The 21,474-nt window shown below is 40.5% G+C and overlaps 1 protein-coding gene across 3 annotated transcripts; it reads right to left on the reverse strand.

Moving 5' to 3' along the window:
* Nucleotides 1–315: 315 nt before the first annotated feature.
* On the reverse strand, nt 316–20,801 carry itga6a (integrin, alpha 6a). 3 transcript variants are annotated; one of them, XM_041950115.1, is made up of 26 exons: nt 20,544–20,801; nt 12,495–12,619; nt 12,293–12,372; nt 11,947–12,208; nt 11,653–11,784; nt 9,893–10,106; nt 9,391–9,584; nt 9,209–9,303; nt 8,166–8,293; nt 7,994–8,083; nt 7,846–7,907; nt 7,590–7,759; nt 6,448–6,591; nt 6,231–6,346; nt 5,640–5,745; nt 4,978–5,064; nt 4,805–4,884; nt 4,640–4,717; nt 4,448–4,550; nt 4,170–4,346; nt 3,964–4,053; nt 3,774–3,881; nt 3,590–3,688; nt 3,235–3,360; nt 2,200–2,327; nt 316–1,192 (listed from the first exon to the last, which is right to left on the reverse strand). In XM_041950115.1, exons 1-25 carry the CDS (start codon nt 20,729–20,731, stop codon nt 2,220–2,222), a joined length of 3,162 nt encoding a protein of 1,053 aa, XP_041806049.1. In that variant the 5' UTR covers nt 20,732–20,801; the 3' UTR covers nt 316–1,192; nt 2,200–2,219. The 3 variants fall into 3 exon arrangements, with proteins under 3 accessions (XP_041806049.1, XP_041806048.1, XP_041806051.1); XM_041950114.1 differs by having other exon boundaries at nt 5,583–5,745; XM_041950117.1 differs by lacking the exon at nt 2,200–2,327 and having other exon boundaries at nt 5,583–5,745.
* Between the last annotated feature and the right edge of the window lie 673 nt (nt 20,802–21,474).

Genomic DNA, 21,474 nt, shown 5'->3' on the forward strand with positions numbered 1-21,474 from the left:
AGTTTGGCAGAAAATTAATCAACTTTTTTGATGATCGACTAATCTTTTTGAGGGTTTTTTTTTATGATCAGGCTTAGATGTGAGGATTTGCTGCTTTTCTTTGTCTTGCGTGATGGTAAACTGAATATCCTTGCGTTGTGACCGTTGGTCAAACAAAAGAGGCTGCTCACGTTGGGCTTAAGGAAATTTTGATGAGCGTTTCTCATTGATTTGTTTATAGACCTAACAGTTCAAACTAACCAGCAGATGAAGGAAGAATGAAAATGATCATTAGTTGTAGACCATATTAACAGTGATGAAACTGCACAGTAAGAATCAGTGTTAAAGCATCTTTTATTATACTTGACAGTTCAACAAGTGAGACATTCACTTTGAATTAAATCTAAAAAAAACATAACATTTCAGTTGCTTTTCACCATCGTCCCTTTCGATTCCTCACATGGAACTAAAAGAGTGAGTCTTATTTCAGTGATGACCTACAGCACAGTGGATGCTACCTGAACAGAGGTAAAGAAAATGTGAGAACAGACCACTTGCTTTCAGAGTCAGCTGTGGTCATTTGTGCACCTTTAGTTATTGTGAAATGATTATGTACCTACATATCAAAGAGGACAAGTTGTTTTGTTGGAAAAACACCACAAATGTACTGATTTACATTCACATTACACTGAGCTGGCTGTACCTTCCTTGCATAGACTTTAGGCTTTTAGTAGGACTACAACTCCAGAGAAACATTAGTAAACTTTGCCCTTTGTTGATCTGCTCCAGGGCAGACACAAGACTGAAAAAAACTCTTTGGCTGCATGACATTATTTTTTATCAAAAAATAAATATACAGTGTGCAGAAGTATTTCAATATATACAAAACTTACAAAGAACATTTCATCATCTATACAGTGTAAAACTTCAAGGATGTGAACGTGGCTAATTCCTTGAAAAGATGGCCTACAATTCTTTTTAAAAATTACTGAGCATCGTGTTCACCAAATGAACAAAAAACCAAAGTGTGTTTGTGGCTTGATGCTGTTCATGAGTAACTTTCATTATCAATCCAAGTTGTCATCCACTGCTTTTTGTCAAAAGGATCAAGTTTGACTTTTCCGTCTTTATACTCTGGACTTTCCTTTCTTATCCTCACTGCGTGGTAACGAGGGACACTGTCGTCGCGTTTGGAGCGTTTGAAGAATCCACACTGGCAAGGGAGATTTCAAAAAACACAACTGTCAGCAAATATTCATTCACACCAAACAACAGAAGCGAGATGTGCAGGAATATAAAGCATGCTTTGCAGTTTTTAATGGGACATTTCAAACAGCCAAGCAGTAAAAAGTGATGCCAGCAAAAGCACCTGCAGAGCGCAGTGCAATTTGAACAAAGTAAAGGGGTTTTGGGGAGGAAAATGCATTGATTTCTTGGCAAAATTCAGAGACACAGATTGTACAAATACCAGAAACTTTAGTAATGTATATGGATAGTTGGGGGTTTTTTTTAAGTAGGGTTGCAACATATATTTCAACCACCTTAAAAAAAAGGCTCACACCCAAAAATCACCATCAGTTTAAGTTTACGCTATATTTATTCATATTAAATTCACTGCTTCATTTTGCAGTCAAACGGCACCTTTCTGAGTACGAACTGAAGACATTTTATCGCTCTCTTGAAAGCCACCAAACTCCTTTGACAAAAACAGTCATTTTACCTCACAGAACACGGGCGTTGTAAAATTATTGTTTTTGTGAAAGGAGTCTGGTGGCTATGAAGAGAGAGCATAGATGGTATTTATGACTTCAGTTTTCTGTTAAAAATTGCTTTCTGGCAGCAAGGCAAAATGTGAAAATAATCTAAATATAGCGTACACTTTAACTGATTGTGATTTTTTTTAGGTGGCTAAAATGCATGTTGCTGCTGCCCCAATCCACAGCAGTACTTTGCTTAGCTTTGCACCAGCACCTTAACTATCCCTTCAAGACTTTCTCACAAAGAGGATACATTTCAGCTCTTCCACAGAGCGCTGTATCAACTTCTTTTGTGTTGCATTTTGGCTAGAATTTTTTTTTTTCATTCAACTTTTCCTTCAACAGATCAGTACAATATGTGTCTGCTTGAATTTTTCTGCATTAAGTCAGCTGATTTGGCAGGAAAGTGAGTTTATTAGTCGCTGCAGTAATCGCACTCCATGCCGACAGCTTGTCTTTTTACCCCTGTTCAGAGAGTTTAAATCAGGCCTCAGCAGAGAGTTTGTCTTTGTCAGAGGGCTGAACATGGATCTCTGCCTTGTGATATGCAGCATCGTATTGGTCTTTTGATGCTCTCTTGAAGAAGCCACACTGAGGGGGAGTAAGGGTGGTGAAGTGTTAAGAGGGACAAACTGAAGCAGTAATAATAGTCAGTAGCCGTTATGATTTCTTCCAGGAGAACACCAGAGGAAATATATTTTCTGATGGAAATGCTTAGTGTTGATGCTCACCTGACTAAAAACTAAATGTTTCTTTCTTACTTACTTGCTGAACAACTACAGAAAACTGTAACCTCAGAACTGAACAATACATTTATAAACCTAAACCCAACTCTAATCTGGGCCCATTTAAACCCAGTTCTTATATTTACCCTCACACAGACGCCGCATATTTGATCTTTTACACAGTTGAATACTTTATGGTCACCTGATAGCGGGTTTGCCGTTCATGGACGGTTATAATGATTTTGATTCTCATAAGCACCTGAATACCTACTGTTTTAAAGGATATAGTTACTATGACATTTTGGAAAATATGCTTATTGTCTCTCTGACAGGAGGTTAGATGACAAGATCAGCACTACTTATGTCAGAGCCAATGACTTGTCCAGGACGTAACTCCCATTCTATGTTAAATTGTCTTTTAAACTTTGTATAAATTCATAAAAATGAGACATGAAGTGTTCATTGGTGAGCTTTAGAGGTGCTGGTAGGCTGATTTTGTTACTTTCAGACAGAGTCATGCTAGCTGTCTCCTTGTTTCCAGTCTTTATGCTATGCTAAGCTAACTGGCTGCTAAAAAAATAAAATAAAAACAACCCTAAAATAAAAACAAACAAGGTGAATACAATTTTCCCAAAAAAAAAAAAAAGGTTTTCAATATCTTTTACAGTTCACAGATATACCTTTTCTGATCAAATTTCCCTTAAGGGTTCAATCAAATGTATGTTTTATTTCCTATTTTCATGCTGTGTCATCCATATTGTCCCTGTACTCACCTTCCAGAGCAAAAACACCAGCAAAGACAAAATTAAGATTCCTGCAAGAACAGCAACCAGTATGATCCACCAGGGAACTCCACTGTGCTGTGCTACTGCGCTCTCTGGAGACACTGTCACCGTCACCTGCAAGAAAACACCAAAGCCCGAAAAAAACCGAGGGATCAGGTGAGGTAGGATCATGATAGTACACAGCAGGGATGGAGGAAGTATTCAGATGCTTTACTTAAGTAATTGTACCAGTAAAATTTGCCTCTGTGATAAGGAGAAGAAAAACGTTGCATGAAATGGTAACACTCATGTCAAGTACAAGTACTTCAAATCTGTACTGAGATGCACTACTTCAGCTACTTACATCAGTGTCAGGAGTTCTCAGGATCATGTTTTTAGTCTGAGTGTGAAGGACGAGCGAGGCCTTCACAACAATATGTAAGTACGAAAGAGAGGCATAATCCTGCGTGAAAACAACAACAGCTGGTTCAGTCATAGCAAATCACACAGATGAGAGACATGGAAACGGTGAAAACACAGCGTGTTACCTCAATAAAGGTCGAGTTCCAGAGACGAGACCTCAGTTCAACTGTTGTACCGTCCAGGCCCTGTAGGGGGCACTTGAGCACCACACATTTGAGCTCCTTGTCACATGTCTATGAAGGACAGAGTTTATCACACATCAAAGCAATCTATACTGTTATAAAGGCATGTGAGCACATCCATACAAAGACTCACCAGCACTTTTTTTTTGCCCGACAGTAAAGACATCTTGCCGACAGTTTTTCTCTCTCCAATTTCCCGTTTGGTCCTGGATGCAGAGGACTCCTGAAAGCACATTTCTTCTCGTCAATCCAGAGTGGAATTAAGCAGCGCTGGTTGGCTTTAATGGCTGACTTCTGGCCAGTGCTGAACTACAGGAAATTAAGGTTTAAAAATACTACCTGGATGTGTTTGAGAGAGCTGATTTCAGATTCCGGAGAGCAGAGGATGTCCTGCGGTCCCGTAGCGGTGATCTTCACCAGGTACAGAAGCCATTTCCCATCTTTGTTCCATTTGGGCCACTGAATGTGCAGCGAGGCTTTGACTGAAGACTTCAAAGACTTCCACAAGTTGTTTATCTGAAGGAGAAGTCAATATGTTAAGACTTGGTTATTTCAGACTATATGACGGCAGCGATTTAATGATCATATAAAGAAACTGGTCAGATGGATACACTCACTCTGAATGTATAGTTAATCAAACTTCCAATCTCCTCTTCCGTCTTCATGGCACTCTCACCTTTCACAACACCTCCAAAAGAAACCTGATTCGGACTGGCTTCCCTGTTGAAAACAAGCAAAAATATCGATTTAACATGCTGTTGGAGGCGCTGTGTATTTGTTGTAGTCAAACAATAGTGCAACACACTTACCCAGTGACCGACAATGGCAATTCAATGATTACTTTAGCCTTCACTTTAACAGGGACAATACTCTCTTGCACACTTGTCCTGAAAAAAAAAATGACATCACAATGTAGTACAATACTTTTATTATCTGTATGTTCCCGTACAGGTACATGAGGCGGCTGTACTTACGTCTGGAGCTGCAGGTCAAAGTCAATCTCTGTGGTGTCCAGAGTCATACCCGCAGTGCTCAGGATGATGTAAAACACAGTCTGGTGCAAAAAAAATGCCACAACATCTGTCACATTCAAAGCACGACAGCTAAGTGTCAGGATGAACATGTGAAACTTAGGACAAGACCCTACCTCTGAGTCTCTCTTAAAAGGATTCCCCAGCTCACAGTCTGCCTGAGAGCCGTTCTGATTGGCAGTGCAGATGATTGGCTTCTCCGTCTGGAAAAAGGACAGATGTTGTAAAAGCCCTGGATTAAACTACAAATCAATAAGCAATCAATAACTCAGAAAGTAGTAAGACTGATTTTTTAAGTTTTGAAACAGTCTTTTTTATGTCAGTCGTACTTTATTAAGTATAGCAATGGCTGTTAATCTGATTCATGTCCACAACTATTGGATGGACTCCCATGAAATTTTATGATAAGAATGTATCATATTTTTAAAGATGTCGGAAAAACGAAATACCCAGACCCAATGCTAAGTCATAGCATGTTAGCATGGTAATGATAGCATTGCTATGCTAACATGCACAAGGACAGATAAAAGAGCCTGACGAAGACCAGCTGTGTTTAAAAGATGCTGAGCTGAGGCTGACGAAATATGATGTAACAATATATATAACTATCACTGAGTCTGAGGAGGAAACGTCTGTCCAAGCAGCTTTCCTTTCTCCTGCGAAGCAGTATTACACCCACACGGGGTCGCTAGAGCGGCTGTACACTTGCAGGCTTGTTCACCATTGTCTGATGTGAGCGGACTCCAGAATACGACAGCATATCGGGGAAAGTTCCCACCAGCCTCGCCTCGTAGGCGTCATCTCCATCCATGTTGTTGACTGTCACCCGCAGAGCCAAGTCCTTCCTCTCGTAATTCAGGTGAAACACTGGGATGTTTTTCTTGCTGCAGATACACAAACATTAACATCTCAATGAGGGCTGAGCTTTATGGTATGTATGTTAAAATTGACCCATGAAGCTGTTATGATGAACATTTTATCCAGTCATTGCCTACTTGCACATCCAGCAGACACAGGGAAACACAAACATAAGTCATGTTTCTGGTGAATGGAAGTAATATATTCAATTGCCCTTTAGCTCTGGTTTGTATACTGTGCTTCTCTGCTGTTATGTGCTGGACAGGTATCATGATGTTGACCTGTATGAGCTGGTTTTCTGGTTATGGTCAAAGAGCTAAATGCAGCAGACCGAGGTGTTGACTCTCACTGGGATTGGAAGTACAGACAGTTCTTTAACATGACACAAAGTCATTAGATTGAATGTTGACATTAAAATGTACTCTAATGCAGATTAATTTTAACCTCTTAAGCCGACTTTAAGATCACATCTTAGCTTGTTGCTTCAAAGAGTTGAGATGTTAGAACTCACATGGGCAATGAGGAGTACACATCTAGGTTGTTTTGCTTGTAGTATAACTTGTACTCCATCTTCAGGTTACTCCGGCAAATATGATCACTTCCACATCCCTCTTTTACAAAGTTGACCTGCACAATAATGGACAACAACAAAGCCACATACTAACTCTGCTCCACTGTTAGCATGTTGTCAGTAACTTCATAATAAATGTTGTAGTCGGAGTGTTTACCTCAATGACGTCTTTGCTCAGCTGAGAAGAGTCTAATATGGGCATAAGTTGAGGGAGGCCGTTCCTTGTCTTTTGTCGTTTAGTACCCACAATTTCTGCAGACACCTCGATGGGAATGCTGCGCATCTTGTCCTTAATATTGTCCTGTGCAGATCAGAAACAGTCAAAGTTATATGGAGCATAATAATTGCTTCTACATGGCTTCTATTATACAGGAAAGGTGTTTCTCTGTTTAAAAAGATATTATCTGTGTTAGTAATGTTGAAAAAATGCTAACATTATTTCTTGCTTTTGTTACAGCAAGCAATCAATTGCTGTCAATATTCTCTGAAATACCTATAACCATTTCTAATTGCAGTCTCTATCAAAGCTGGCTTTGGTCCTGACTGGCTCTCCTCAGTGCTGCCTGATTAAAGCAAGCTGATTCAAGCTGATTCATCTTAGGACTGCTGCGTAAAAATGTTGAAAAGGAAATAACTTATATGTGCCACTGCCCACATGTGTTCAAAAATCTCTATATTTCTTATATATGTGATATAATATGTTCAGTTGTTATGTTGCAACAATTATTTTAATTGCTGATTATTTCATTGATTTATCCTTTGGTCTATAAATGTCAGAAAATAATGCAAGATCAGTTTTTCACCATCACAATTCCCTGAAGCACAAAGTGATGTCATTAAATCAGCAGTAAAAAGATATTTAGTTTGCTATCACATAAATAAAGGCAGTAAATCATCACCACTGAGAAGCTGGAACTAGATAACGTTTGGAATTTTTACTTGAAAAATGTCTCAGATTATTAATCAATTATCAACTGATGGATAAATTGATTAATAAACTAATTGTTTCAGCTTTACACTGTGTGTAGGATGAAACTGAGACAAGGTATCATTGTTTCGTACCCAAAAAGTTTTCGACAAGCTTGCAACTTCACAAACAAATGTCTCTGTAACACTAAATGTATTAGTACCTACAATGTGTTAGTGCTCAGATCTGTTGCTACAGAAATACATAAATACATAAAAAAACCTTTCGGTTTTACTAGCATCTAGATATTTTGCAAGCCTTGGCTCAGTGTTGCTCTCTGAGTGGACTGTGTCCTGCAGATGTGATTTAACTATGAGGCAGATATGTTTTACCTTCAGTTTGGCGATTATCTTAATGCATGTTTCCTGTTTTTGGCCACGGAGGTCCAAGGTGCCATTAAACTGGTAGTCTGCTTCAGAGCGGGACTTGTTCAGGAACATCACTCTGGAGGGCAGCCCCTGTTTCCTGCGATCTCCGTCCGCCTCGACAGTGTAGCTGACAGCTGCAGTGCAAAGGGAAGCACAGGTAAGATCGACTGAACGAATCTTGGATTTATAAAGTAGGGTTTTTTTTTAACATTTCACTTACTTAGTCTTGGGTTGTAAGATGCAGGGTTTGCTTTGTAGGTGAAGCATGCATCCACAGTGAAGCTAAGGACAGAAAAGTGATTTTAAAACATTTGTAACAGAGTTTTGACTTCAAGGTCTGTTAAATATATGAATATTAGAACACCTACCAAATGCTGTTACCACAAGTTTTGATTGTAAGGTCAATTTCCTGCGGAGATATTTTGACATCTCTCCTGATGTTAATGACTGGCCGTGCCCTGAAAGAAAGCTAGTTACATGAAGTTGTAATAGAAATCAGTCGGGTTTAAATCGGCTGAAGATATGTCAGGAAACAATTACCTATAGATCAGAGCTGCGTCCGACAGGGAGCCTACAGCCACGTCTGGATAAGAGTTACTGTCCAAGTCCATGTTCCCTGCCAGAGAATATCCGAACAGTCTCATGTTGTGCTCTTTTCCTGTTAGGATCTGTAATGTAGGAAGAATCATTTAAGAGGAAGGAGGAAAAAAAACTTAATTCTGCAGATTTATAAAATATCATTGTCAATGCACGGCTTCAGTATCAGGAGCCAAAATGAGTTGATTTGTGACAGCTAGTACTTCCATACTTCCATGAGACAATGTATTAATAATAATGAAATGCTTTATTGATCTTCAGAAAAGCCCCTGTCTATAGGAAGGTTGAGACAAATCTACGTCTCGAACATACGAAAAGTTTCCCATAGAGCTCAAACCTGCAATATCTCACTTTCTGGCCACTTGAGGGCAGCAGATATACGCTGTGAACACAACTCTGACATAATATCTGCTGTCAAAGGGGTACACCAGTGGTCTAGTATTGCAATTGCAATACTATACAATTGTATAGTATTGAGAATCAGCGCCAGACTCCCGTAAAAAGAGAGTTTTCTGTGATGCTCAGTTAGGAGAAACTTTGTGAAACGCTGTCTATGATGAATTCTTCATTATTTGTCCCCTCTTGTAAATTCGGCAAATGTAATACATTAAGTTATTCCTTTCTTTCTATAACAAATATTTTCTCTATGTGTTGCAGTGCTGGCGTGCTGGTTACTCTCTGAGAAGATACAGTTTAAGCCTATCTCAGCAGATCAGCTCAAAAGATTAGTGTAGCACGCACAATCATTTCTTATTGTTTATCCATAGTTTTCCATCCCTACTGCTTTTTCATTTTTCACAAGTTCTCTTTAAAAATGTATGTTTTGGGCCTTTCATGACACAGAAAAGATGTGTAATCAGTAATTAGAGGTGCATCTCTTTCAACCTTCTCACTTACACGATTTCTAAATTTGAACAACAACCTATGTTTTACGTTAACTAAAAACAAATATAGCCTACGTGTATCTGTGCTTGAAACAAACCAACCTGTGCAGGGCTGGTTTTCACTCCTTGTGCAGAGCCATGATAAATGTAGACTTTTCCTGCCCCGCTGTCATCATAAGGAGCTCCAATTGCAATGTCTGCATGAGAGAGGAATCCGTTTACTTGACGGCAACATAAATAATATACAGCAACATGAATAAGATACAAAACAACAGCTAAATTACCTTCATATGAGTCCTGATTGATGTCTCCTATGTTCTCCACCGCCAGTCCAAACATGGAGTCTTTGGTCCCGTTTAGACGGACAGGAGTGATTCTTTCCCACCTTCCTGCCTGGTTGATGTAGACATAAACAGCTCCTCCAACGTCTCTGTCCTTCATGTAGAACTGAGGGGCTCCTACAACTATGTCTTGCCATCTAGATCAAAGAGGGGAGGTAAATATTTAGAAGTATCATATAGAATATGGCCTCATAAATAAAGAAAAGTCCACTGAAAGGAAGACATTGAAATTAGAAACAGGTAAGATGCCATCATAATAAAGTTGACTTCAAGGAAATCGGGCCCTTTGCCGTAATCTCAAAGCTTTACTGATGTCTATCTTATGTCTGTGTTCACTTTTCTTCATTTTGTGGCTCATATGAATGTTGCTGAAAAATCTATTTGCCAATAAGATGAAATGATACGTATACTGATGCAGAATAAAAGCAGTAAAAATGTTTCCTACCCGTCACCATTCAGGTCGACTACAGCCACGTCGTATCCAAAGGAAGATGCAAGCCCTGGCCCGTACAAGGTGTGCTCCACCAAAAGTTTGGTGGAGGCGTTGCTCTCTTTCTTCAGCAGGACCACAGCTCCGCTATGATTGGCTCTGGGTGCTCCGGCCACCACCGTCAGGCCACGACTCCTGGTGATCCTGTGTCCCGAATCGAGGGAGAATCCTAGAGAGAGAGACATTGCAAGACATAAATATCTTACTTTACACTGAAGAACAAGTTTATTTTTCTGCATTTTTTTCCCTAATTTGGAAATAGTGAGCTCCCCTGTTCTGCAGTCCCCAGTGGTAACTCCCATTGTTGGACCGGTGAGCAGACAACCACACGCCTGCACTGCCCGTTATTTTCACCTGCCAGTGAGGAGTTACATTGAGACAACTTAAAGGTTTGGTTCAGGTTTTTTAGAGTGGGGTTGTATGAGTTACTTAACAACAGTCAGTGTATTACATGATGGCGGTCAGCACGCCCTCAGTTTGGAGAAGCAGACAGGAGCATCAGTGTAGGAAGCTAAGCAATGCACTGCTGTGAACAGGGCAGCAGCAAAACATATCTGAGCCACGGAAAAAGAACCACCTAAAAAAACTGTTCAAGTTTACGTTATATCTAGAATTTTTCACACACAGCCCTTTCTGAGGTGAACTAACCCTTAATGATTTGAGACACGAGGCTCTCTTGCTCTATTGACAGTGAACTCATCTTGTGCCTTTGCTGATTCTATCTATCTTCTCTCTAAATAAATGTTGCTAACGTGAATATTGATGGCCTTATCAGCATCTGAATACCCTTGTTCCCTTTGTTGGGTCGTTAGGTACACCTGTAGAGTCTAACACAACTGTTCTGTCATAAAGTCTACTTTCATGATGCCTATAATGTTCAGTTTTTTGACACTGTCATAGAGAAGGTAATTGTATGTTTTAGCTTTGAGGTCATAGTGAGTGGTGGTGTTGTACTGAACTGATATATTCAGAGGTGTCTCTGTGTAGCCCAGCAGTCTACACCACCTATGACCTCAATGATAAACATTTCCAACATCGTCATCAAGAACTGAACATCACAAACTTCTTTAAGGTAGAATTTATAGCACAGCTGTACTGAATTGTGGTAGATTGTTGGGCATTGTATTCCATTATTGGCTAGACAGTAGAGAGATAACAGCAAACGAGGAGAAAGTGAAGACTGACATGCAACAAAGATTAATGGCCAGACACAAACACCTGCCTCTTAATCTCCAGGCCACCAAGTCCCTCCATTCTTCTATCTTAATCATTCCCAAATGAATCGGACTCATAGACATTTTTCAAAACAAACATTTTGACTTGTTATAGCAGCAACAACACAGCTGGAACTAATAACTTCAATGATGGTTCAGTAATTACTGCAATGCAGTAATTGATTATGTTATCATTTACACCTGTGTTTGACAAGTCAAAAAGTCTTCTGTGAAAACTTAAGTTTCACTCCAAATTTCCCCTCTGATCACGTGTCTTTACCAATAAAGCCTCAAATTCAATTGAACTGACAGATTTTCACACAATAATGAACAGTAATCTCAACACTGAACAAGAATATCCAAACAGTATAACACCACAAACTGGTAAGCAATGTTGAGACCTACAGAGGAAATGATGAGGAAGTGCAGCATAGTGTTTAGTCAACAGGATACAAGTGACGGACAAAAAAACCTACATGTACTTTGTGGTTAGACACTCACCGAGGTAGCTGTTGGCAGGTAGAGGCACGAGCTCAGGGTTCAAGAGATGCTCATCTCCAACCTCATACGGGCCGTCATCATACACCCCCATCTCCAGCAAAGTGTTGTTCTTTTGTTCCACTCGGACAATGCCTGCAGAGGAGGTGAGAGAACAACGCAGAGACGTTAACAGGCGGAAACAAGAAATGTTCATGTTAGAATAAGTAAACAAAACAACACGATTTGTTTTAACAGAATGAGAAACTCGATTCTCACTGTCAGTACTGTAAAGCATGTGTAGGTATAGTTAGGTACCTTTCCAGTTGTAAGCTCCTGGTGCTCCAAACACCACGTAATGGTAGTCCTTGGTGAAGGTGGCTGACAAACCCTGCTGGCAAGATCCAAACATCTCATGGCCTCTGGCTCTGCCCTCACAGAAGTTCCAGTTACCCCCGTCCTCGTCAGAGGACTCGTCGATGGTCAGGTCCTGACTCAGGACATAGCAGCGCCCGGTGATGTCCCGGGACTCCTGAGGGGTGTTCACAAACAAGCGCCTCTGATAGCGGTGAGCACAAGTCTGAAAATACAAGACACGGCTCAGTTTAAGTTCACACCTTCACAACAGGTATGAACGGTGGTGCAGGCGCGCAGTTTGACTCACCACAATCTTTCCCCCAGGTCCCTGGCTCTGAACCGTCACCCCCATCCACTGATTCTCCTTGTTCTCAACGAGTACATTCTCTTTCAAAAGTTAGCAACACAGGACAAAGATATGAGCACTGATATTCATTCTTGACCTTTGGAAACTGTCTGGATGTCTGAATGTCTGCTTAGAGAGACAGACAGATAGATAGATAGCTCACCTTCATTATCAAATTCAACACGCTCACAATCATTGGACTGGGTGATTTCACATTTATAAATGCCTCCTGTGATGCTGGCTGTCTGTTTTCCCAAAGCTCTGGCTCTGGGCGCACCGATCAGCAGCCTGAAGAAAAACACAAAACAGTAGAAATCAAATACTGAGATTAGCTTTTGGACCTGTCATCACATTGATCTACATCTACACCTTCAGTACATCTATGTCTACATTTCAAAGCTCCAGGACAGCAGCTTGTTGAATTTAGTACGTGTGTGAAAAGATCAACAGTGACAGTGATGGCATAGCAAAGGCAAGAATGCAAGTTTTTTGCTAAAAAGTGGTGCTCATGGCTGCCTTTTGCAATGTAGATATTGTGCAATATCACTGTAACTTTCAGTATCAGCAAGAGTTTGGAACAACAGGGCCTAATAGCCATACATAAGACAGTGAAGGCAGAATTGGAGACTTCACCGTCCTCTCCACCTTAAAATCGATCTGTCAATGGTCTAAAAGCAAGATGATAAGACAAAAACCAGAAGGTGGTCAGATTCAATACCGTGAAACTCCTGAAACCAGACTGGATTTTTTCAAAAATCCCATTAAAGCCAATAGCAGGAGTTGGATAACAGACCTACTCGCATGTCCCAAATCCATACTACAGACTAATTCTAAACAGATTTTTGAATTATAGTGTACTGCTGATGGCTGGTTATTCTCCCACAATGCAATGCACAAAAGAAAAGGGAGGGCTGTTTGCAGCTGGAAAGAAATTAAATTGTGATGGTGATGGGACAAAAATAAGAATTAAATCTCAGGAAAGACATTATGCTTTCTGTTTGTAAGTTTAACTTGCTATGACAAGTACGTGTCATTTCCTGTTAGCATAAAGCCATTAAGTATGTTGACTAAGGGATTTGATGATGGCTGAAAAAACCCAAGTTGCAAAGTGCAAATAAATCAAATGGAGAACTTTTACCAGACCAGAATACAACAAGTCAAACCAATGCCAGTAATATAAAATCCGAACATATAAAGACAACTTAGATCAAATCAATTAGAAGACTGAATCAAGAGTATTTTTAAAGAATTTTTGATACTGATTCAGCCATACTTACTGCATTGGGAGGCTCAGGGCCTTGACTATAAAGGCTCTGACCCCTCCGATACGATCACTTAATAATATTGAATTAAACAATAAATTATTAACATAACAGGCAGACAGCTGTTTCTTTACATGTCTTTGGGTAATGCACGCACAACATATTTCACAGGAGGGATGATTTTAGCAGGTTCTGCTTGTGAAAAGCTGGTTGTGTTCAATCACTCTCTCAAAGGGCTATTGTATTTTGTGATAAGAAACAAAATAGAAAACTTTGGTACGGGACAATAGACTACTGTCTACTGACTACTGACTACAGACATTCTGCAGAGGCCAAAGGAGCAGTGAAGCAGACAATCTGGAGAGTGTTCAGTGTTCTGTCCAGCGATGCCGTGCGCTGACCAGAGCTTCTCCTCTAAAGCCACATCCTCATATAGCCTCGACAAGCATGAAGGGAAGATGTGTTTCAGCGGTGACAGCAGCCACTGAGACGACATTATGAGCAACACTTATCTGATGAAGAGGGTTCATCAACTTTTCTTTTACACCGTACTAGACACAGACAAAACTCAAAGGAATCCTTCATGTGATTTTATGTTAACTCAAGACACAATATTTGTGAATTTTGAGTGAAATAACTGCAATATGATGTAAGCAATGACTTGGGGCCTGATTCAATTTACAGATTAAAACAGAAAGTGAATTCATTATTTGTTACTAGTATTAGCACACCACGGCACGGACTAGATGAAGATGCTGTGGAGGGCTGTTACAGAGAACAGCATGAACACCTAGCATCACGTCTGTGTAAAGGACGATTTCATTTGGTTATAGCAGACAGTTATGCTTTCAAGACTGTTGACACAATTTGAATACGCGTGTATTATCACGCCTTTTGATCTTACATCAAATGAACATAACAACTGGGACAAAATTGTAAGCCTGTACCAACAGATTTGTAAGTTGCTGGACCTTTGAAATTAAAAATTGTTCTCGGGCTCTCTGAAACATGGTAACAACTTGTTGACTGCATCTGTAACCTTTTACACACTGTCAAACTGCAAGCTACACAGTATTGTGCAAAACTAGTGAAAACCGAAACTGGTACATTTCCTGCCTGACTTCATATTGTATAGAAAAGCCATACTGAGAAAACAACAGATAAACTTATCTTAAAAAGTCTACTACTCTTGCTATAAGACTGCATTTCTGTTTTTCACAAGTTAATTATAACTTAGCTCATAGCCACCATAACCACCAAACACCATCTTGGTGTCAGTCTTGTCAGCCACTGTTAGCTAGCTAGCTAATCCCCTTTATACTTACTGTTGCCACGTCTGTCAAACTTCCTGTTCTTGCATGGCACATCTGCTGTATACAGTGACAATGGAGGCATATTTAACACTTCAGTTTCACAGTTTAAATTTCGAGGCTAAAATAATTGTCGCTGGCCGACTCAGTAACTCACTCAGCATTCAAACTTGGAGGAATTGCAACTGACCCTCACTGTGCTAACTACGCTAATGTTAGCTCCATGAGTGAGTTAAAGCCATTGTCTCCAGATTTTCAAACTTTTTAGCTGACTTGTTACAGCTGCACAGCATGAATATTATTATCAAGCATATGAATTAAAGGGAATGGTGTCACAGCTATGTAACAACTCAGTAACTCAGCATTCAGAGACCTGGAAAACTGACTCTCAATGTGCTAATTAGGCAGCTAATGTTAGCGCTGTGTGTTAGTTAAAACCACTCTCTCTGGATGAATTCTTTAAGCTTTCAGCTGTTGTTATAGCTGCACAACATGAATTTTATCAATAGACATATGAACTGAAAAGACTCGGTGTCATGGCTGTTTAAAAACTCAGTTCTTACATGAAATACGGCTTGATTTTGTCTCATGCCAACAGCTTTAAAAACAGTTCTGCCATCTCTGAAAACTTCTACTCCAAACTTGCCAGACTACATATAAAGATCCTTATCTTCATATGAAATATCCTTTATTGTGATCTGGAGGGGTACAGGACAATGCAAATAGCATGTCAGGATGGTAGGCTACACTATCGTGTGTGAACCAACCAGCATGCATACTGTATAGAAGCATACTGTGAAGGAATTTTCTCAAAGGACGAAGAGGAAATCCTCTCCTCCCTTTCAGTTCCTTCTGTAGCCGACCTATTCATCTGCGGCTCAGCCCTGTGGCTCCTCATTTGCTAAACAAGGACTCTCCTGAGGAGGTCTGATGTCAGACTGAAGACCAAACTGCAAAGCCTCTTTTCAAACAAAGTCCAGTGAAATGCAAATACAAACAAGAGCCTCTTAAGAAGTTAGCTTCAGTTTGACATTTCATCTTCTGAGCTGCGGTAGTTTGGTCTCTAATGTGTCATTGGGTGATACTTGATGTCAAGCAGAATACAAAGAACAATCTCTTTTCTGTGTCATCAGAGGCATCGCGGCAACTGCAGAACATTAGAGACAAGCAGACAACACTGTTATTTTATATGATAAGTATGTTCCAGCGGACATCACTGCAATCTACAGCCTCAGAAATGACCACAGATTGAACCAATACATCAAAAAGGATTGGTTTAGATTTACAGCTGCACCGAGTAACTGATCAACACTATTTTTTTATTTGCTTTAGTCATTTTTCAAGCAGAAATGCCAAACATTTGCAGCTTCGAGCTTTTTAAGTGTTGGGATTTTCAGTCATATATGACACTAAACAGAATATCATTGGGATTTAGACTGTTTGTCAAATAAAACAAGCTATCAAAATAGCTCATCTTCAGCTGTGGGACATTTCAACTGACATTCGTCACTATTTTCTGACATCTTATAGGTAAAATCATCAATCAATTGAGAAATTAATCTGCAGATTAATCAATGAAGGAAAATAATTGTTACTTTCAGCTGTATTTTGAAATATCACAGCTGCTTATGTGCCCACCCTTAAAAACTATAGGGAAGTCTCAACTTTTAAATTTTTATAGAAAATAAAGCTGAAATGAAAATGCAATGACAAAAAGAATGCAGTTATACATTTACAGGGTGTGAGTGGAAGACCTGTCCAAGTAGCTGTCCCCTCAAAGCTGGAGCATCTATGCTTTTAACAGGTACTCAGATTTAAAGTGTAAGATACCCTAAAGTAGAGCCTGTGAGGTAAAAGAAAACTCCTCCAAGCTGACAGCAGAGCGGCTCAGCAAAGTGACAGTTGTGGAATTTAGCAAGTAGCTGAGGGATAACATTGACATTTACATGCAACACGCCAGTCTAGCAGACACATTAACCAGTTTTTCAGTTGGGAAAAAGGCTAAAATCACATATTTTATCTTCTTTTGTGCAGCAGAACTGAATGTAATGTTTGGTTGGGATGCTAATATAGACTGCTAGGAAGCACTATAGATTAAAGTCAGAAACATTATAGTCAAAACATCAAACTATCCTGACAAGAGTAAAGCTACAGAGCCTGAAATATAGACCAACCGATAAATACACGGATACATTGGTCAGCTCATTATTATAATATTGTATCGGCCTCCAAAATCCAGCATGAGCCAGGCTACAGTGTGAAACCACATCCCATCATGCAGCATGCCTTTCAGTGCAGAGTAAATCGGAATGCATAGTGACTGGTGTGGGTTTACACAGTGATCTCACTGCTCTTTGTTAACAGATGTGGTCCAGCGCTCCCACAGCTGTGCACTCAAATCCACAAGAACTGCTGCAGCTGTTCTAACTGTTTTAGTTTACACACACACACACATACTTTGATTGGTGCTGACCTGTGATTGGCTGGGTACACATCACGGAGGAAATCATGAATATTCACAACAAATACAGATTAACTTTAAGTAGAGAATAACGTTTTTAAGAGAAAGACTTAAGTAGGTTTTCCAGTTGACCTGTTTTAACAGTGTTTATTAACCCTTTTCTAAGCTGCACAATCTTCTTTCATTCTTCTGTATTAAGTTTAACTGGAATGTCTGTACTGATGATTCACTGATGCGTTTAATCTATCAGGTTACATGTGCACAGATGGCCGCGCATGTCCAGTCAGATGGCCATTCTCTCTGGTTTCATTCAGAGGATGTTATATCCACATCATTAACCCGACACATTATTCATGGAGGAGGCATCCCGGTACCTCTTTGCAAGATGCCACATGATGTTCAGTGTGATGGTGAAACACGGATCTTGGTGTTTCTTCCACACATCAATAACACATATGAGAAGGAAGCCGTAGTAACAGCATGAACACTGTTGTGCTCTCAGTGAAGCAATTGGAGGAACAACATGAATAGAGTGACATAAATGGTTGTAAACAATATGAATTACAAATCGCTTCAATCGCCAGAACATCTGTTTAATTGCAGTGAAGTGGGGAAGATTTGGGTTTTATGTCCTAAACACAGAAGACATATTCAGTGTTCAGAAAGAAGCCCATGAAGACTAGCGCTGCTCTCTTCACATACGATTTCTATGATCACATCAGTGCCCGCAGTGATAGCTGGCAGAGCTGCACAGCTGCTACTGATCGCCATCAAACATGTGTTGGAATAAGAACAAAAGGGACAGATGCAGAGTGTGTGACACATCGCTGACTTGCACTTCCAGCGAGTTCAGAGCGGTCAGTGTGCCTCGCAGCTTCACGTCAGGCAGGGCTGTTCATTACCCATTTCTGTGTGCTCTGCTGAACTTTCTCTTGACTCATGACTGATTATCTCAGGGTCACATGAGGATTTAGAGCTGAGATCACAGCCGGGGAGCTGATAGTCAGTCCATACTCTCCACCATTACAAGCACATTCAATGTGGGACGAGGAATCTGACGGCCTTCCCTTCGTCATTTTTTTTCTTATACTCTATAGACCAAATGGTTTATCACGATAATAAAAGTCAGGATTAGTAAAGGTTACAGTTGTTAGGCCTGTAAAATGTCAGAGAGGAGTAAAACATTCCCAAAATATTCATTTTATATATAAAAAACACACATCTGGTCAGAACCAGCAATGTTTTGGTGCTGTGACCAAACAGTTGCTGGTTCGATCTCCTGGACCGGAATAAATTATGTGTGAATGAACAGTGCCTCAACTGCAGCACTCAAGTGCCCTTGAGAAAGGCACTTAAACGCCAAATGCTCACATACTGCCGCTGCCCGCTGCTCCTGCTCCAAGTGTGTGTGTGTGTGCGTGTGTGTGGGCTCACTGCCCATAATGTGTGTGTAAAGGATGGGTCAAATGCAGAGGTTGAACCTCACTGTAAAGTACTTTCTTTCTTTACTTTCCTCTTCATTTTCCTTGAAAAACCACAGATTGATTATCAGAACTGTTGCTAATGAATTTCTTTCAAAGACATAATCAATGGTGCCTTCACTCGCTTTAAAATTTAAGACAACTTATGCAAATACTAAAAAGAACAAAAATGATTCAATGGTCCTGCTTCTGTGCTAAAAAAAAATTAGCAGAATTTTGCATCAGGAGCAGCTTCCTCATAGATCGGCATGTAAGCGAGGTGAATCTTCACTCTTACTTTTACCAGCTAACTAACAAACCATCGCTCCAGTGTCACATTTCGAGCCACTGTTTGCCCAACAAATATTACATTCAGTTTCATGACTTTCACTCCCTTTACTGTGTCAGCTCTGACAAATATCATCTTTTTCAGGACGCAGATTCTTTGTGCACAAAAGAATCTGGCATTTTAAAGACAGCTTCCAGTTTTGCATGACCGGCCCATTCAATACACCACGAGAGGCCTGTGTACAATAGTCAAAACACCAGTTAGATAAAATTCCACAAGTTAAGCCTAATCTGTGTGATCTTATCATCCTTGCTCAACATGCTGCTGCAGAGCCCTGTGCCTGCTAACCAGAGTGCAGCACAGTAGCTCTTGCATGCAGCCTCACCCTGGTTGCAGGCTTTGACTACCCACCCCCACTCCTCACTTTTACCCCCCCTACACTTTGCGTGGCAGGATGACCAGGCTCGCTACACTGATGTCTTTTCTGCTCCCCCAGGGCTGCCCGCAGGAAATGATTTTCCTGTGCACGGTAGCATCAATAGTATTTTACAATTACTCACTTCTCAGCATTGTTCATGAATCAAACTTTACACATAAAGCTGCTGAGCTGGAAAACACCTGCTCAGTCCTTACTGTGGAGGAACTTTTAAATTGAGATTACTGACATTAACATGACGAATCACATTTGAGAAAAGCTTTAAATACAAAAATGTGTAAGTGTCAACCATCTGTCAGGGTTCAAACCAACTTTTAAGTTCATTATCGATAACTCTATCAACTATTTATTATTAGTTGCTTACATGTCAGAAAATAATAAGCCAAAGGTTCAAATTGTTTAGTCTCACCAAGCATCCAAAACCAAAAGATCTTCAATGTACAATGATCTAAAAATGAGAAAAACTGACCAACTAAACAATTAATCGACTAGCAGTTGCAACATTACAGCTCTCCTCTCAGTGCTCCCCCAGTTTGACCTTACAGGCACATTTGCATCACAGTTATAACCTTTGTTTATTCACTTGTTGTCCTTAGGCTCCTTCCCATTTTATATTCAATGCACCACAGGGGGACAGTCAACCTTTATTGACAGTTAGAACAAAAACACGACTAATCTGATTAGAAACGCTACAGGCTTTGCTAGATAGTTACTAAAGTAACTTTTAGTGGCTGCTGCATCACAACCAGTGGATGAAAACCAGTTTATTAACGCTGCAAAGGCTGGATCCTTACATTAGCATGATGTTTCCTGCTCATGATAAACTATTGATAACTTGACAGAAATAAATTAGGTTAAAGGTGTTTAAAAGTTAAGATTCTGTGAGTACATGAAGTGAACCTGCCCCGTCAGGTGCCCTGATAGCGGAGCTGCACGTTTAAACAACAAGCACACGCAGATGATGATGGGATGTACAGTCAGAGGGTTCACTCACAGTCTTTTATCCGGGTTGAGCTGCCGGTGCATGGCAAGAGAAAAGCCGAACAGACTCCCCGGTTCTCCGTCTTTCCTGATGACATGAGCGGTGTCAAGGTTGAAGGCGAGCACCAAAGCAGCCTCCAGAAAATAAGAGTAAAGGTAAAGCGCAGAAGCAGCAGAGGGTCCTCCCTGCAGCAGCAGCATAGCGGCGCGGTCCAGATGTGTCAAGTATAGTCCAAAGTTGAGAGCCGCTGACCACGCAGCTCCTCTCCGCTCAGCCGGTGCCGTTTGACTGAAGGCTGCAGCTGCTCGTCTCCCCGCCGGGCTGCGCGCTCCTGCTCCACTGCGCCCCCTCCGGCCAATCAGCGGGGCCGCACGGTAGAGTAGTACAGGGACAGTCGCCTGTTTTTGATCATGTAGACAGGTCTGTAATCAGGTCAGCCATGACCTGCTCATCTTTGCTGTTCTGACATTTTTCATGACAGTGCGACAGCATGAACAACACCAGGACCCTGAAACTGAAGCAGCTAAATGGAATTCAGCCATCATCCCCGTTCATCCACAGCTGTGCTCTTCCTGTTGTAACATGCCAAAATGTTTTCTGTGAAAAAGGCCTATAGCCCCTGAACTCAACCGAATCAAACTTACCACCACTTTAAAACTGAGAACAATGTTATCTAAACCTCATGACAGAACTACACATCCTTCCTCCATTTGACTTGTAACTCAGATTTGTTTGATTTTTTTTTTCTGAAATACAAGCAATATGGATAAAGAATATTTCTTTGTGATCCATCTGGATCCTCCTCCATATTCATCCAAGTTGAAAACAAAATGAACATGCCTGCGTGTCACTACCTTGATTCACAGTACTCCTCATCTACTGCTTTAAGATTACTTGAAACACACTTTGTCCATTTATTTATTTATTAAGTTGTTTTTGGCCA

The sequence above is a fragment of the Chelmon rostratus genome, chromosome 13 (genome assembly GCF_017976325.1).
Source record: "Chelmon rostratus isolate fCheRos1 chromosome 13, fCheRos1.pri, whole genome shotgun sequence".
NCBI classification, from domain to species: domain Eukaryota; kingdom Metazoa; phylum Chordata; class Actinopteri; order Chaetodontiformes; family Chaetodontidae; genus Chelmon; species Chelmon rostratus.

Excerpts from the sequence above, each read along its gene's own strand:
- itga6a (XM_041950117.1), bottom strand. The coding sequence starts at position 20,731 with ATGCTGCTGCTGCAGGGAGGACCCTCTGCTGCTTCTGCGCTTTACCTT. Across the intron at positions 4,885-4,977 it reads CTTTTAAGAGAGACTCAGAG|ACTGTGTTTTACATCATCCT; the intron begins GTAGGGTCTTGT and ends TTTTTGCACCAG. Across the intron at positions 4,551-4,639 it reads TTGCCATTGTCGGTCACTGG|GGAAGCCAGTCCGAATCAGG; the intron begins GTAAGTGTGTTG and ends TGTTTTCAACAG.